This window comes from Triticum urartu, chromosome 3A, assembly GCF_056163025.1.
Source record: "Triticum urartu cultivar PI428250 chromosome 3A, HENAU_Tu73, whole genome shotgun sequence".
NCBI classification, from domain to species: Eukaryota; Viridiplantae; Streptophyta; class Magnoliopsida; order Poales; family Poaceae; genus Triticum; species Triticum urartu.
The window spans coordinates 728,518,120-728,533,388 of NC_141875.1; the positions used below are offsets into that span (position 1 = coordinate 728,518,120).

Consider the following 15,269-nt stretch of genomic DNA (forward strand, 5'->3'; position numbering starts at 1 on the left):
TCATTCGGAATCTTATCGCCAGTAGCATTTTTCTCGGAATAGAGGCCTGGGAAAACTCCAGATAAAGGTACATGAGCTAATTTAAGCAATTCTAGCCTTTATATGCCAATTACCCAGTGTAATAGCCTAAGAAGCGGTCGGTTTTTTAGTGTGATTAGACTTAAAAATTATTAAGCATTAGTATTGTTCATAGACCTACCTACCATTGTTTCATTGTATGTTGCAAATTGACCATCTTGTAGCACATAGCCATTGACTTGTTTTCCTCGACTAACATGTTATCCGCATCCATTCGGAATCAAGAAAACTTCCGATATGTATCCACATTTAAGTGACATCCGTTCCGAATTTGTAACCGATAGCATCTGTTTTTAGTTTTGAAAATATGGAAAATGAAAGTGAGGAATTATAAGTGCATCTAGTGCCCCTTAGTGATTTTGGTGTATTGAAGACTTATAGGTTAAGGGACTAATGCGTTTGTGAGTGTACACAGATCTATAAGTCTATGAGGAGTTTGATATTTACAGAGAAAGGCGACCCCTAAAAATGAATGTCTTCAACTGAAGACTTTGGATTTCTGAAAACTTTCTGAAGACTTTGAATGTGAAGAAATTGATGTGACCGTAAAGACTTGATAATCATGCGAGGAATAGGAAGTATGAAGACTTTTGTTTTCGTAGTTTCATTTTTTTTCTTAAGTCATAGGAAACACCGTACTGTTAAAGAGGGTCGAGGAAAAACTAAGGAAAAGTTTTCAAGTGATGCTCATCTCAAAATCCTACATCTACCAATCTCTTCGAGTGAAGCCATTGAAAATCTGGTACAACTCAGTCAATTTCTTTAATGGCAGAGACGAAGTTCTTCTGGTCTTTAAGGAATTTGTTCTAACTGAGGAGTTAGGAATTCGCCAATGCGGATTGCCTACAAGTGAGAAACATGACAGCCCTGAGGAATTTGAAGCTCAAATTTCCGACCGTTGTTGTGTTATGCGCCAGCTGACTCAAAATATCTTATCCACCTAACGGTCATATCATTGAAGGACATTTATGCTTATCATGTCGGGTTGTTCCCTAAGCTATAAATAGCTGCCCCCCTACAACCACTAGCTGGTTGGCGGCTCCACGAGAAACTGACACTTGTCATTGAGAGCATCCCATCTTCCAAAGATTTTGAGCGAAAATCATCTAGTGAGAAAAACCCAAACCCAAACACCTACCAACCCAAAGTGATTGAGCATCACTGAAGAGATTGTTCCTGTGTGGAACCGACGCTTGTTACCTTTGAGGACTGTGCATCCTCCAGACGGTTAGACGTCATGGTCTAGAGCATCCAAGAGGAAATTGTGGATCGCCGAGTGACCGAGTCTGTGAAGGTTTGGAAGTCACCTGAAGACTTACCACGAGTGATTGGACGGGGTCTGTGTGACCTTAATTCAAGAAGAATACGGTGAGGACTGTGTGTCCTCATGCCGAGTGACCGAATCATTGTCTTCACCGAGCTAACTAGTTCTATTTCCTCTGCCCTTTCATTTCCTCATTACTGTGTTGTGAGCTTGTTCATATCTGTTTGAAGGCTTTGACTGAAGACTTTCTCAATTTCCTCAGTTCAATTTCTTAAGTCTGTTTATCTTCACCCTGTTGTATCCTGTGACGCTTTCTGTACTATGTGTTTGTTTTCATTTCATCATGATGTCCATGCTCATGTTATGTCATGTCTGCGTCTGCCTCTACCGTTAATCTTACCGCCAGGGACCCCGATAGTAGGCAGTTATACCCTATCGTCATCGACCATGGCGGTATGAAAAGAGTCGGATCACAAAAAAATTGCATGTAGGGTATGATCTTGCTTAAGTTAAGAGGCCTTGTCTTTAACTAACTAGGATTAGGTCAAAGACGGACATTGCAAGGGGTTCTGGAACAAGATGAGTCGCCGCCGCCTCCTCCTCCACAAAAAGCTAGGGTTTCTGCCTCCCGCCGACGTCGTCGCAGGTCCGCCTCCTCTCCGGTGGCCCTAGGGCCATGGGGGCGCGGTGGATCTCGACAAGGGCTAGCGGGAGGGCTTCGTTTTAGTCATTTTTTCCAGTTTTGCTAGGTTTTGTGTCCTGCTCAGGAAGACGAGACGGAGGTGGCTTCCTGAAGATGGAACAAAGGTCTCCCCGCCTAGCCCATGTACCAGCGGTGCGTCTAGCACTGTTGGTGGGCGTGTGTCTCCGGTGGATCTATCTTTGGTGGATTTGCTCGGATCTCGTCGTTGTCCGTCTACGTTCGTGTGTCTTTAGATTGGATCCTTATGGTCTACATTATTCTTCATCTGCGGCGGTTGCTATTCTGGTCTGGTGCGCTGGTCCTACGGGGCCTTGACACGACGACTTCCCGACTGTTTATTACAACAAGTTGTGTCTGACTGCAGCGATGGAGGGGCGACGACGGTGGCGCGCCTTCGGCTCGCTTCAGTGCTTGTAGTCGCCACTAGGTGGTCTACGGATCTGGATGTAATTTCTATTATTTCTGATATTCGTTGTATTGTCATGATTGAAGATGATCGGAAAAAATATGTTGCTTATATATAATTAAAAAAAAGGTTGAAACAGTGATTTCGGCCACGCGTGGTAGCAGAGGAGCAATGGCACCGCACGCGAAAAGGCTGGGAAACAAACTGGACATGTCCCTGCACTATTCCGTATTTAAACTCATCCTAACCAGAAACCGACCCGAAAAAACAAGAGTTAGTTCGTTGGTGACAGCCGGACCGATGCAACGGGTACGGCTCCCGATGTCATCTCTATCGGTCCTTCCTCCAATCATCCAGCTCTCGTGTGACGGACGCGCCCAAGGCCGGCGGGGCTCCACGCGGGCCGTCGATCGCCCGCTGCTGGCCCGATCCCGGCCGTTGACCACACGCGGCGCACGCACGCACGCCCCCTGATTAACAGGAATGAATATTTAAACAGGAGTAATCCATCACGCAACTTCCTGGGCTCGTGTTCCCCTCCCCTCAAAAAAAAAAAAACTTGCTTGGCTCGTGACCAGACCGAGGAAGGGAGACCGCGACCGCCCCGATTTGTTGTCCACACCGCACACCACCCCCCTCCCCTCGCCGTCGCCGTCCTTTATTTATCCCTCGGCTCGATTCCATCTCCACTAGCCGCTCCTCGTCGCCGCCCGCCCGCCGCGCCCTCCCTCCCCGTCCCCGCGCGCGCGGCGATCCCGCCGATCGGGGGGAGCCGGCTGCCGCCGGTCCCGCCCGCCCGCCGAGGCGCCCAGGTCAGTCGCCGCTCTCCCCTGTCTCCGCCACCGGACTGGGTCTGCCCGCCCCGGCGCCGCCGGGTTCGATCACTTCGGGTAGGTAGGTCGCGTGTGCTCTCGGGGGTCTCGCCCGCTCGCCCGCGCTTGCGTACGCTGCTTTGCTTGCCCGCTTCCTCGATTGCTTCTCCTCCGCGCGCGCCTGGCCTCGCACCCTCATGCTAACAGCGGGGCGGCGCGGGTTCGGGCGCCATTGCTCCGCTCCCAGTAACCGCCACACGCGATGGATGGACTGTACCACTGCTAATTCCCGTCGAGAACTCTGGTGCGCGCGTCAGTCGCTCACTCCACTAGCTACTTCATTTACCTGCTTACCCCGTGGTAATACTTGAGTGCGGCCGAGCTCACTTAATGGCGACTCTGCTCACTGCTCAGATCCAAGTAGCAGCGGATTTCATGACCCCGGTGGTCCAGTGTCCTGTTGTAGTGGTATGAAGTCAGTTTGGTGGGATATACGCATACGGGAGTTAGGTGGGAGGGAGGGAGCCTCCGTGCCATTGCTCCTCTGCTGCCCTGCTTCCTCTGCCCCGACAGCTACGGATCCGTCAACTGTTGTGCGAAGAAGGGCAGATTTGGAGGTTGGGCGAGCTGCAAGTGGAGTGGACCTGTCTACTGCCGTTGACCACCGGTTGGTTTGTTCGTGGGGCTTGTGATGGTAACTGCGGCATTGTATTGGCTGCTGCTGACAAGTGAGGAGCAGGGGAATTTGCAGGGTGCTCAATTGCCATAATGGGGCTGTGTAGTGGGTTTGTAGAGTTCAGTTTAAGCATGGACCTAGCTACTCTCACTGACCACCGGTTTAAGCGTGGACCTAGTAACTGCAGACCATTGTAGTGTTGGTTGTTAACAAGTAGTTAAGGAGCAGGGGAACTTGCAGGGTGCTCAGTGTTCTGCAATGGGGCTGTGCAGTGGGTTATGGAGTTAAGGTTGGGTAGTCGCCTGAGGGCAGGGGAATGAGAATGTAGAATTGCAGCTCCACGGCAAAATTCTTCATGATTGAGGGCAGGGCATAGAGCTCACATTACCCTGTTGCTTGGTGATGTAGGCAGAATGCACTTGTTTCACTCCCAAAATTCGATTGCGTGCGTCTTGTGCTTGATGCATTGTGGTGTGGTTGGCTAGTCTTACAGGCTTTTTTTTATCTTCTTTGTTCTTAGCTTTCTTCACATTTTCTTAACAGCCATGTTTGCAATGAATAATAGTTATCTGCTGAATATTCGCAGGTTCTAATTGGACATATTGCTGCTGTATTGTGACAGGCGGCGCCCTTGCTTGGTGACATTTGTGTTTTGTTGATCGTCAAGGCTTCCTTACTGCTCAGCCCTCTGTTTTTGCTTGCTGTCTATATCTCCTTGGGGAGGGCAATCTAGCAACAATGTCATCGCTTCAGTTATTGCAACTTACGGAGCATGGGCGAAACCTTTTTTCTTCTAGAAGGTGTGCTGATCACAACACATTTTTTATATATAATTTGGTTAATCAGTTGCTAGTTCTTACCTTATGCTTCTTCCTTTGAAACCACGTTCAGGAGGACGCTTGCAGTTGTTTCTGGCGCACTACTTGCTGGTGGTACTTTAGCATATGCGCAGTCAGGTCGACGGAGGAAACATCGGGAAGAAAATCATTCTAATGATGGAAATGCACATACCAGGAGTAAAGAGGGCATTAGTCAAAATGGTGTTGATGGTAAAGTGGTAAAGACAAGGAAAAAGAAAAATTTATTGAAATCCTTACATTTCCTGGCTGCCATTTTACTTAAGAAGATTGGCCCAAGTGGAACAAATTACCTTCTTGGCTTGATGTTAACAGCAGTAAGTGCTACAAATCTCCCATTCTGCCTGTTTCATTTGTTTGACATACCAATAGTGCTTTTTTGAGTATCAGAATTTGTATGGTCCATATGTGTTAGTTTAATTTCTTGTGGTATCTTACTGGGTTGCTGACTTTGTTGCTGGCTATTTGTGATAAGTTGTACCTGGGTTCAGTCATGTGGAACCTTTTTAACCGACGGACTTTCCGCAGGTGTTACGTACAGCCATTGGTCACAGATTAGCAAAAGTTCAAGGGTATTTGTTCAAATCCGCGTTTCTTCGGCGTGTTCCGGCCTTCACACGCCTAATCATTGAAAATCTTCTATTATGCTTTCTTCAGTCCACGGTATATCAGACCTCAAAGTACTTGACAGGATCCTTAAGCTTGCGCTTCAAGAAAATTTTGACGGATCTCATCCATGCTGATTACTTTGAGGTAGGTATATTGGATTATGAAGTTGAAATATCCTTTCTGTTTCACACCTTCACATGTTTTTTCACTCTTCAGTTCCCAGTTATGTACTGAAAGTCTGAGATGAACTGATATACAGTTGGTAGACTTTGCGGAGCATTATTTGTGAATTATTATTAGGTCCAAGAATTGCATCCAACAACTTGTGCTACACACAACAGCTGAAAGAACACAAATATTTTTATGGCCATGATACCTGGTCATGCAAAAATAATGTAGTGTTGAAGTATTCTGAGGCTATCTATCTCAACTCACTTAATCCATAGAGTTAAGTGAAGCCAGTTCTTTTTGCTGCAATGCACATTAAGTGTTCTGTGTACTTATCACAGCTGTTCATTACCTCTTATCCTAGAGATTATCATGTGAAATTCAGAGTTGATAGTTTGGTCGATTGCCAAACTTTTCCTGCTTTGAACCACATATTCACTGCAACTCCTCATGGATTTTTTCCTACTTTTGTCCAGAATATGGTTTACTACAAGATCTCACATGTAGATCATCGGATTTCAAACCCAGAGCAAAGGATTGCTAGTGATATTCCTAAGTTCTGCGCAGGACTAAGTGACCTTGTACAAGATGATCTGATTGCAGTTGCAGATGGGTTAATATACATCTGGCGCATCTGTTCTTATGCAAGTCCGAAATATGTTCTCTGGATTCTGGTAAAAATATTTCTACATATACTGTTAACCTTATTGATTTGTAGTATGATATGGAAATTCTTATGGTCAGTCAAAGACAAACGCTCCTCTATTCGGAGGACACTATGCTGCCTTAATGTTTGTGTATACTGTAATAATATTATGATAACTAGTTTGCTGCTTAATTAATTAGATACAATGTTAATAAGTAATTGCTTTCAGGCATATGTACTTGGTGCTGGTGGCACAATTAGAAAATTTTCCCCTTCTTTTGGGAAGTTGAAAGCCATGGAACAACAACTAGAAGGGGAATATCGCCAGGTTCATTCACGACTGAGAACTCATGCTGAGAGCGTGGCATTTTATGGTGGTGAGAACAGAGAAGAATCGCACATTATGCAGCGGTTCCAGGCTCTTGTGCGGCACGTGAATGTTGTTCTTCATGAGAACTGGTGGTTTGGCATGATTCAGGATTTTCTTCTGAAGTATCTTGGTGCCACAGTGGGAGTTATCTTGATTGTCGAACCTTTCTTTGCGGGAGATCTTAAACCTGATACATCTACTTTAGGACGGGCAGAGATGTTGAGTAATCTTCGTTATCACACAAGTGTGATAATATCATTATTCCAGTCCCTTGGCACCCTTTCTACCAGTTCAAGACGTTTAAATCTTCTCAGGTAAATGCACCATCCTTTACACTCTTGTGAGAAATGCTTGAGATACCTATATGTCAAGTAGACATTTGTATATTCAATTTTTTTATCAAATTGATTGCCGTAAATTGCCGTAGTTCCATAATTGCTAAACATATAATGTTTGCATGTACATATTAAATTTTGGCTTCTAAGAATTACATTGGTATTGTGTTTACATTTCTCAACACTGTTATGCCCGAAATACTTTTAGGACCTCTGGTACATTTTATTACTTTTAAACTATGTAACTTGAGAGCTGTGTTCTGTTGAGTTATATTTAAGTTCCACCCAGCTATGATTGCTTCATGCATTTCTAGTATACATAAGTTCTGGTTTTTTTGTCTCTTATGCTGATAAACTCTGCGCTCCGATTGACAGTGGCTATGCAGACCGTATTCATGAGTTACTGGATGTTTCACGTGAGCTATCTGGGGTTCGTGACAGATCAATGAGCCGAAATTCTTCTGCCAAAAATTATATTAGTGAGGCAAACTATATAGAATTTTCAGGTGTTAAGGTAATTATGATGGTGGGAGTATTATGCTCATTATTTTATCTGTTCGATACCAAGATATAAATAGAAGTTCGTTACAGGTGGTGACACCCTCTGGGAATGTCTTGGTTGATGATTTAACTCTCCGGGTGGAGTCGGGTTCTAATCTTTTGATCACTGGTAAGCTGTAACCTCTCTATCAAATATTTGCTCCCCTAGATCTGGTTCTAAGTCATGGCTGCAATGAAACTGAATCGATTGAATGTTTACACCTTCATTGCTAGAAGAAATGACGGTAATTTGATTGTTGCTTCTTCCATACACGGTATACATAAACCTCCTTTGTGCATTTGATAGTTGTGGGTTTAAAGTAGGATTTGTCAACTTCTGTTGATATTTCCTCATTACCATTAGTCAATCTATTCCCCTCATACAGGTTGGTGTTAGTTAGAAGCTGGTTATAGATCTTTGCCTAAAATCACCTCTCTTTCACTTGGGAAAAACTCTTAAAACCAGTGCTTTGACCCTAGATGCTTGGTCTTGATTTGTGGAGGGGTCACAGTTTAAATTGATCTTCTTTGTGGTCTGGTTAATTTTCCGGTTGTCAACCTTAGACAGATCATTTTAAATGTTTTGTTGGCTTAGACGTCATTTATTGGCCAGCCTTATCTTGAGAACTGCCTCAAAGTTTGTGTGCTTGAACTTGGTAGGGTGATGTCTCAAGCTCTTGATATTTAATTATTTATGTGTATGCCTGATGCTATATTTATGTCTTCCCTGTCTTTTCTGCCACTTTTACATGAAAATTGCAGGCATGGGAAATTAATATTTCTATGTGTCTGTGATGTTTATTTCAGGTCCCAACGGTAGTGGAAAAAGCTCTCTTTTCCGTGTTCTTGGGGGTCTGTGGCCACTTGTATCTGGCCACATTGTCAAACCTGGTGTTGGTTCTAATCTTAACAAGGAAATCTTTTATGTCCCCCAGCGACCATATACAGCTGTCGGAACACTTCGCGACCAGTTAATCTATCCACTTACAGCAGATCAGGAAACCGAACCACTTAGCTATGGTGGTATGGTGGATCTTCTAAAGAATGTAATTATACTCAAACCAATACGCTGGCCTTGTTCAGCTATACCCCACTCATTTTGTTTGTGTGCTTCTTTCTCCCGAACAAGTATTTAATAAACCTTTCTGGGGATCCTTAGTGTTGTCCTTTTTTTCTTTTGCAGGTTGATCTAGAATACTTGCTAGAACGCTACCCTCTCGACAAGGAAGTTAACTGGGGTGATGAGTTGTCTCTTGGTGAGCAACAGAGATTGGGAATGGCGAGATTGTTCTACCATAAGCCCAAGTTTGCCATCCTGGATGAGTGTACTAGTGCTGTGACGACTGATATGGAAGAACGTTTCTGCAATAGGGTCCGAGCAATGGGCACGTCATGCATAACAATATCTCACCGACCAGCATTAGTTGCTTTTCATGATGTTGTTTTGTCCTTGGATGGTGAAGGAGGGTGGAAAGTTCAAGATAACAGGTTACGTTCATGATTCTTTTCCTTTTTTTCTTTTCTTCTTTTGACCTGTTGTCTCTAGAAGGCTGAACTTTGTGTGATCCTCTTGTTTTTGTAGAAATGGCTCCTTCCTTCCTACTGAATCGGAGTTTGATGCATTGAAGTCATCAGAAACTGACCGCAAATCTGACGCACTTGCTGTTCAAAGGGCTTTTAGTGCTAATACAAAGGTAGTTATGATTTCATAGTCTGTACTGCTACTATTGGTCTTCGTTGTGTCACTCTTTAACACATTCTATTACCAGGAAAATACTTTATCGGGCCCCAAGGAACATTCTTATTCAACACAGGTCATAGCTACTTCCCCCAATATGGAAATAGAATCCACAGAACAGCCACATCTGATCCCACAATTGCAGTGCTCGCCGAGACCTTTGCCTGTTAGAGTTGCTGCAATGTCTAAAATACTGGTACACAATTACATTTCCTAATTGATTAAGGGTTTTTATTAGATAGTTAATTCTAATGATTTTCTTGAATGTTTGGCAGGTTCCTAAAATCGTTGATAAGCAAGGGGCACAATTGCTTGCAGTTGCAGTACTTGTACTATCTCGGACTTGGATATCTGATCGTATAGCTTCACTGAATGGTTGGCTCCTCGTGTGTTTTCCTTTACTACAAGAACTGGAGCTGGCTGGTGTACAATTTTTGTAACAAGTTGCACGTCTTGACAGGGACTAGTGTTAAGTATGTCCTGGAGCAGGACAAGGCAGCCTTCATTCGATTGATCGGGACCAGTGTAATGCAAAGTGCTGCAAATTCAATTGTGGCACCATCACTGAGGTTAATTTGGACTTTTGGTTCCACTATTTTGAAATGCTTGACTGCTTGTCACGACGTTCTCTCTTAGCAAAGCACCCCGCACATTTTTTTAAATATTTACTATCTATTCAAATGTTTCATCTGAAACATTACTTTATGCTACCTCATGTGGTCTTCACCACAAGAATGAAAGTACTACTCATGCTTGCGTGTATTTAACTATTTTTAGAGTGGCAGTTCATTTTTCATAATTGATTACATGACCTGATTGAGTATTTCTTTACAGACACCTTACTTCAAAGATTGCTCTTGGATGGCGAATTCGCATGACCAACCATCTACTTGCATATTATTTGAAAAGAAATGCTTTTTACAAGGTAAATTACCTTAACAAAATGTGTAATTTGCAAGTCATTTGTTCCATTTTGCAGCAGTGTTTTCCCCTTATAACTGTTGCTAGCATTGTTCTGTCATGACAATATTTCTGTTTGAATAAAAGCTGAGCAGTTTGACCTTTCTTTTCCAGGTATTTAACATGACAGGCATGGAGATTGATGCAGACCAAAGAATAACACGTGATGTGGAGAAGTTGACGAATGATCTTGCTGGCTTAGTTACTGGAATGGTGAAACCATCAGTTGACATTCTTTGGTGAGTTCTTTGTGGCCTCATGTGTTGCTCCGGTGTTCTTTGGTTAATCAGGCTTTCATAGTTAAGCTACTGCTATTCTCCAGGTTTACATGGAGAATGAAGCTTTTATCTGGGAGAAGAGGAGTTGCTATTTTGTACGCATACATGTTGCTAGGGCTTGGTTTTCTAAGAGCCGTTTCCCCTGATTTCGGTGATCTTTCAAACCAAGAACAAGAACTTGAAAGTTCTTTCAGGTTAGTGATATAATTTGTTGGGTATTTGTGTATTTGGCTTTCTTATAGCATGATGAACTTCCAGTATTGACCTTCTAATATTTGTTGTTCAAGGTTCATGCACTCAAGACTGCGGACACATGCTGAGTCAATTGCTTTCTTTGGTGGTGGATCAAGGGAAAGAGCTGTGAGTTATTCCTACCACATGAACGCTCCTTCAGATTTATGAATTTTATGTATTGTGATTCTTATGTTAAATTTCCTATTTATTGTGCTAAATAATTATTCTGAATTTCAATTGAAATGCTAAATACTGAATGACTCATGTAATCACAAGCATAACTTATGTTGAAAAAGAAAGGATAAAAATACATTACATGTAGCTTCATCTGCACTTCTGGCACAGGATTTGTTAGTAAAAGTATATGGCCTCACATTGTCATTATTTTCTTATAAATCAGATGGTTGAAGCTAAGTTCGCAACTTTGCTCAACCACTCGAAGATTCTTTTGAGGAAAAGATGGCTTTATGGTATATTTGATGATTTCGTGACGAAGCAGCTGCCTCATAATGTGACATGGGGATTGAGTCTGTTATATGCTTTGGAACACAAGGGGGACCGAGCTTTGACTTCAACACAAGGTTGGTAAATCTTGAAACCGACCCATTTTATCGATATTATTTTGCGTACAGTTTTACAATATGTTCTCATTTTGAAATTGCAGGAGAGTTAGCACATGCCCTGCGGTTCTTGGCATCTGTAGTGTCACAAAGTTTCATAGCTTTTGGTGACATTCTCGAGTTGCATAAGAAATTCCTTGAACTTTCTGGTGGTGTCAATAGGATCTTTGAACTCGAGGAGCTTCTAAAGGCATCTCAAAGCAGTAAGTTTCAATTCACTGCAAACTCTAGTGCCTCATATGCTTGAGTCAGAAACCTATGTCATTTGAATATAAAATGATATTGCATATCAGCAGCATAACTCCTATTTTGGTCAACCATTGTGCAACCTGCCACAAGCTCTTGAACTGAAATTATGAACACTAACCGCCCATATGATAAAATTTTATGTGAGCATGTTCAGTCTAGTATCATAAGAGTCAACCTTCTTATTTTGCAACTTTGTCCAACTATGTAATGTCATCACTGTAATTTTTGATACAAAAAATTCTTGAGTGGAGGAAAAATTGAAAATCACTGTGTACTGGAATTTCTCTAGACAATGCAAAAAACTGTCAGTTTTAGTTGGCAAATCTGGGCATCTGGCTACTCAATATTCTTTAGTGCAACATCTGCTGTTCTGTAAAACTATTAACTGTCCATAACTGGTTAAGAGGTACCACCATTACTGATTGTAGAAACCTTGGTAGTAATCATATGATATTGTTGACCACCTTGACCACAGCTGGAAATTAGTTCATCAAATTTGTAAGATGCTGAATTGTTTTGTTCATAATCAGTTGATGATGTTATCGAAGTTAAAAGGTTTTAGCCTTTTGGCATCTTGATGCTATGAATTGTACCTGGATATGACACTGTTGTTTTTCTAGATGCTGTCATGCCCTCAAATGTTATCAGTGTGCCATCTGAAGAAACTATTTCCTTCCGTAATGTGGATATTGTGACCCCATCGCAAAAGCTACTGGCTAGCCAATTGTCTTGTGATGTGTCTCAAGGAAAAAGCCTTCTTGTCACTGGTATGTGATCTGACCGCTTCTGCTTGGCTTTATTTAGCACCATGCCAACATTGTTTCTCTAATATATGTGATTATTTCTTCTGAAGGTCCAAACGGCAGTGGCAAGAGTTCCATTTTTAGGGTGCTCCAAACTTTGTGGCCTGTAGCTTCCGGAAGGCTCACCGTGCCATCTGAAGGGATATTTCACGTTCCTCAGCGCCCATATACTTGCCTTGGAACCTTGAGAGATCAGATCATATATCCTCTCTCACGTGAGGAGGCAGAGTTGAAGATGCTTACATTGTCCAAAACAAGTAAGTGTTACCTAACTCTGCAAAGGCAAACATCTAGCTGTCGACTTCAGCCTCTGTATTCAACGTGCGAAACACACATTTATAAAAACCTTGTGTACTAAAATTCGAAGGAATGCACCAATATAACGCGTTTCTTAGATGAAGCTTTAATTCAAAGTGGTCTGTGCTAGTTGATGGTATTTTAAAAGAAGTTTTAATATGTTGACCTTACCCTGTATTGTTATGAGCAAAGGTTTATATTGATTTGTAGTGACATGACACCATAAACCTTGGCGATGTAGGTGACAGGTCTAGATCGCTGGACGATCACCTGAGGACAATTCTAGAGAATGTTCGCTTGGTCTATCTTCTCGAAAGAGAAGGTTGGGATGCTACTCCCAATTGGGAAGACATTTTGTCCTTGGGAGAACAGCAGAGGCTAGGCATGGTCAGTGGTTATATGCTCACAGTTTGTTTCAAGCTATCTCTGTACCTTTATGCGAACCAAACGGCGTATTAACTTGAAATGACTGTTTTCTTTCCAGGCCCGCCTGTTCTTTCACTCTCCTAAGTTTGGCATCCTTGACGAGTGCACCAAGTACGTGTTGTATCACGCTATATTTTGTACTCCCATTTCGTTTGTCAATCTCTACTAAAAAATCTTGTATGCTCACCGCAGTGCTACGAGTGTCGATGTCGAGGAGCATTTGTACAGGCTAGCAACTGACATGGGTATAACTGTGGTCACTTCCTCCCAAGTAAGTACTTTATTCATCAATTTATCCTCCCGAGCCTCTGCAAGTTAACACAAGCACCGCTGGGTATCGGATCTGATTTCCTTGTCCCACGGGATTTCGTTTCGAGCTCCCTTGTTTTGGCCCCTCGTGGCCGCGTCTTTCTAAATGTGAAACTCTGTGTGTGTGTGTGTGTGATGCTGAAGCCTTCTCTCATCTTTTTCACAGAGGCCTGCTCTCATACCCTTCCATTCGTTGGAACTGAAACTCATCGACGGCGAAGGGAAGTGGGAGCTGTGTTCAATCAACCACTAGTCACTGCCTGTCGCCCTAATTTTTGACCGGCTTTAGCTACTCTCAGCTGTATACTGACTTACAGTACAAATAGTCATTAGCTGCTGCTTCAACAAACAGAGGCTGCCTGTAGAAGCCAGGGAGGCATGCAGCACCCAATTGGAGATAGATCAGAACAATATACATACATGGGTTGTAGGAGGGAAATGTTTTTTTTCTTCTTTCCAAGGAGGATAGTATGGTATATAATCTTGTTCTCATACAGAATACACAGCGAGATGACATTTGCCGCCGAAATCAGATGGTGGTGGGTGTAACGATTATTTGTATAAACACGGGCGCGAAGCGTGCCCCCTTGTAAATGGCAACTAGTTCAAATCCATCTTCCTGATGATGCCTTTGTCTTGCACTGTGCTTTTAGTTCTGCGTCGACCGAGTCGCCTTCTGATTAGGGATCTCTTCTGTTTGGGGTGTTGCCACATCGATTTTGTGATGAGTTCATACCTAAAGCAAATTCGGAATGGTTTCACAATTCATCGTTTAGTACTGTCAAATTGTTGCAACCTGTGCATCTTTCTCCTTTGGCAGCGAAAAGCTTCATTGCCGGAAAGGCAGATAGTATAGTTGAGTATGAATATGGACTTGGTTTCCACGTCTGGACTCGACTTGTATCTTCTGTTTGCAATGGGAGAAAAAATTCGGGATCGTCGCGGGAGCTGAACTGTTTCTTGACAAATTTTGGCAAAATTTCGAATGTCAAACTCATGCACACCCATGATAATAAGCTCATATATTACACTCAGAAAATAAGAAGCATTTTTGGCTAAGCTGAAGAAGATACTACGAGGGAGAGACTTGCTGGGAGAGGAGGACGAGGAGGCCCTGGGGCCCGACGAGGATCTCGCTGAGGAAGCTGACGAGGCCGAACCAGACGACCGGCGTGACGTCGACGCCGCCCAGCGGCGGGATGACCCGGCGGGTGGCGGCGAGGATGGGCTCCGTGGGCGCGTAGGCCACCACGTAGGGGAACTTGGTGACCGGCAGCCTCGGGTACCACGACATGACGATCCGCGCCACGAACAGGAACCCCACCGCCGACAGCGCCGGCCCCGCCACCCCGATCACCACCTTCGCCGTCGCCGGGTCCAGCTCCCCCAGCACCACCGCCGCCCTGTACAGCGATTGCTCGTACGCCGCCGGAGAGGTCGCGGCGTGGCACGGCAGGGCGGCGGCGCTGCTGCTCACCGCCGCTGCCGCCAGGGGTAGGACATGGCCGTGGGCTCCTCTGGCCGGCTCGCTCCCTTCCGGCCGCCGTGTCTCGAGGTTCTGATTGATTGGAAAGAAATGAAAAAGAAGCAGCGTGTGAGAGACGATGGATGGAGCTCGCTCTCCATGAACAGTAAGCAACCAAGAACCAGCCGTCCGACCTTGCTGCCGCGGCCGCCGGCGCCGGCGACGACGCAGCCCCGCCCCCGCGCCGTTGAGGGCCCTCCCCTCGCCGGAGATAGCAACACCGACGGCTTGAGCATGGAGGCCTCCATGAGAGGCAGAGAAAAACAGAGGAGAGGAGGGAAGCAGCAACAGCGGCTCGTGGCCGTGGCCTTTTCCTGCTCTCCGAGGATAAGGCAGAAAAAAAAAAGGAAAAACTAGACGAAGAGG

General features: G+C 44.1%; 2 protein-coding genes across 5 annotated transcripts; one reads left to right on the forward strand and one right to left on the reverse strand.

Annotated features, from left to right (window-relative positions):
- The first annotated feature begins 3,106 nt into the window (after positions 1–3,106).
- LOC125546273 (ABC transporter D family member 1) lies at positions 3,107–14,030 on the forward strand. Of its 2 annotated transcripts, none has more exons than XM_048710484.2 (26): positions 3,107–3,263; positions 4,526–4,739; positions 4,831–5,113; positions 5,325–5,549; positions 6,050–6,247; positions 6,449–6,903; positions 7,300–7,438; positions 7,516–7,594; positions 8,272–8,510; positions 8,648–8,952; positions 9,047–9,158; positions 9,234–9,398; positions 9,478–9,577; positions 9,663–9,771; positions 10,037–10,127; positions 10,277–10,401; positions 10,485–10,634; positions 10,728–10,800; positions 11,075–11,255; positions 11,339–11,497; positions 12,164–12,310; positions 12,397–12,603; positions 12,885–13,030; positions 13,128–13,180; positions 13,262–13,340; positions 13,545–14,030. In XM_048710484.2, exons 2-26 carry the CDS (start codon positions 4,678–4,680, stop codon positions 13,629–13,631), a joined length of 3,969 nt encoding a protein of 1,322 aa, XP_048566441.2. In that variant the 5' UTR covers positions 3,107–3,263; positions 4,526–4,677; the 3' UTR covers positions 13,632–14,030. The 2 variants fall into 2 exon arrangements, with proteins under 2 accessions (XP_048566441.2, XP_048566442.2); XM_048710485.2 differs by having other exon boundaries at positions 4,562–4,739.
- Positions 14,031–14,132: 102 nt separating this feature from the next.
- On the reverse strand, positions 14,133–15,229 carry CCB3 (cofactor assembly, complex C (B6F)). 3 transcript variants are annotated; one of them, XM_087514322.1, is made up of 3 exons: positions 15,038–15,229; positions 14,466–14,936; positions 14,133–14,331 (listed from the first exon to the last, which is right to left on the reverse strand). In XM_087514322.1, the coding sequence occupies exons 1-3, from the start codon at positions 15,149–15,151 to the stop codon at positions 14,137–14,139; spliced, it is 780 nt and encodes a 259-aa protein (XP_087370448.1). In that variant the 5' UTR covers positions 15,152–15,229; the 3' UTR covers positions 14,133–14,136. The 3 variants fall into 3 exon arrangements, with proteins under 3 accessions (XP_087370448.1, XP_087370447.1, XP_048566447.1); XM_087514321.1 differs by having other exon boundaries at positions 14,133–14,337; XM_048710490.2 differs by lacking the exon at positions 14,133–14,331 and having other exon boundaries at positions 14,377–14,936; positions 15,038–15,225.
- Positions 15,230–15,269: the final 40 nt, after the last annotated feature.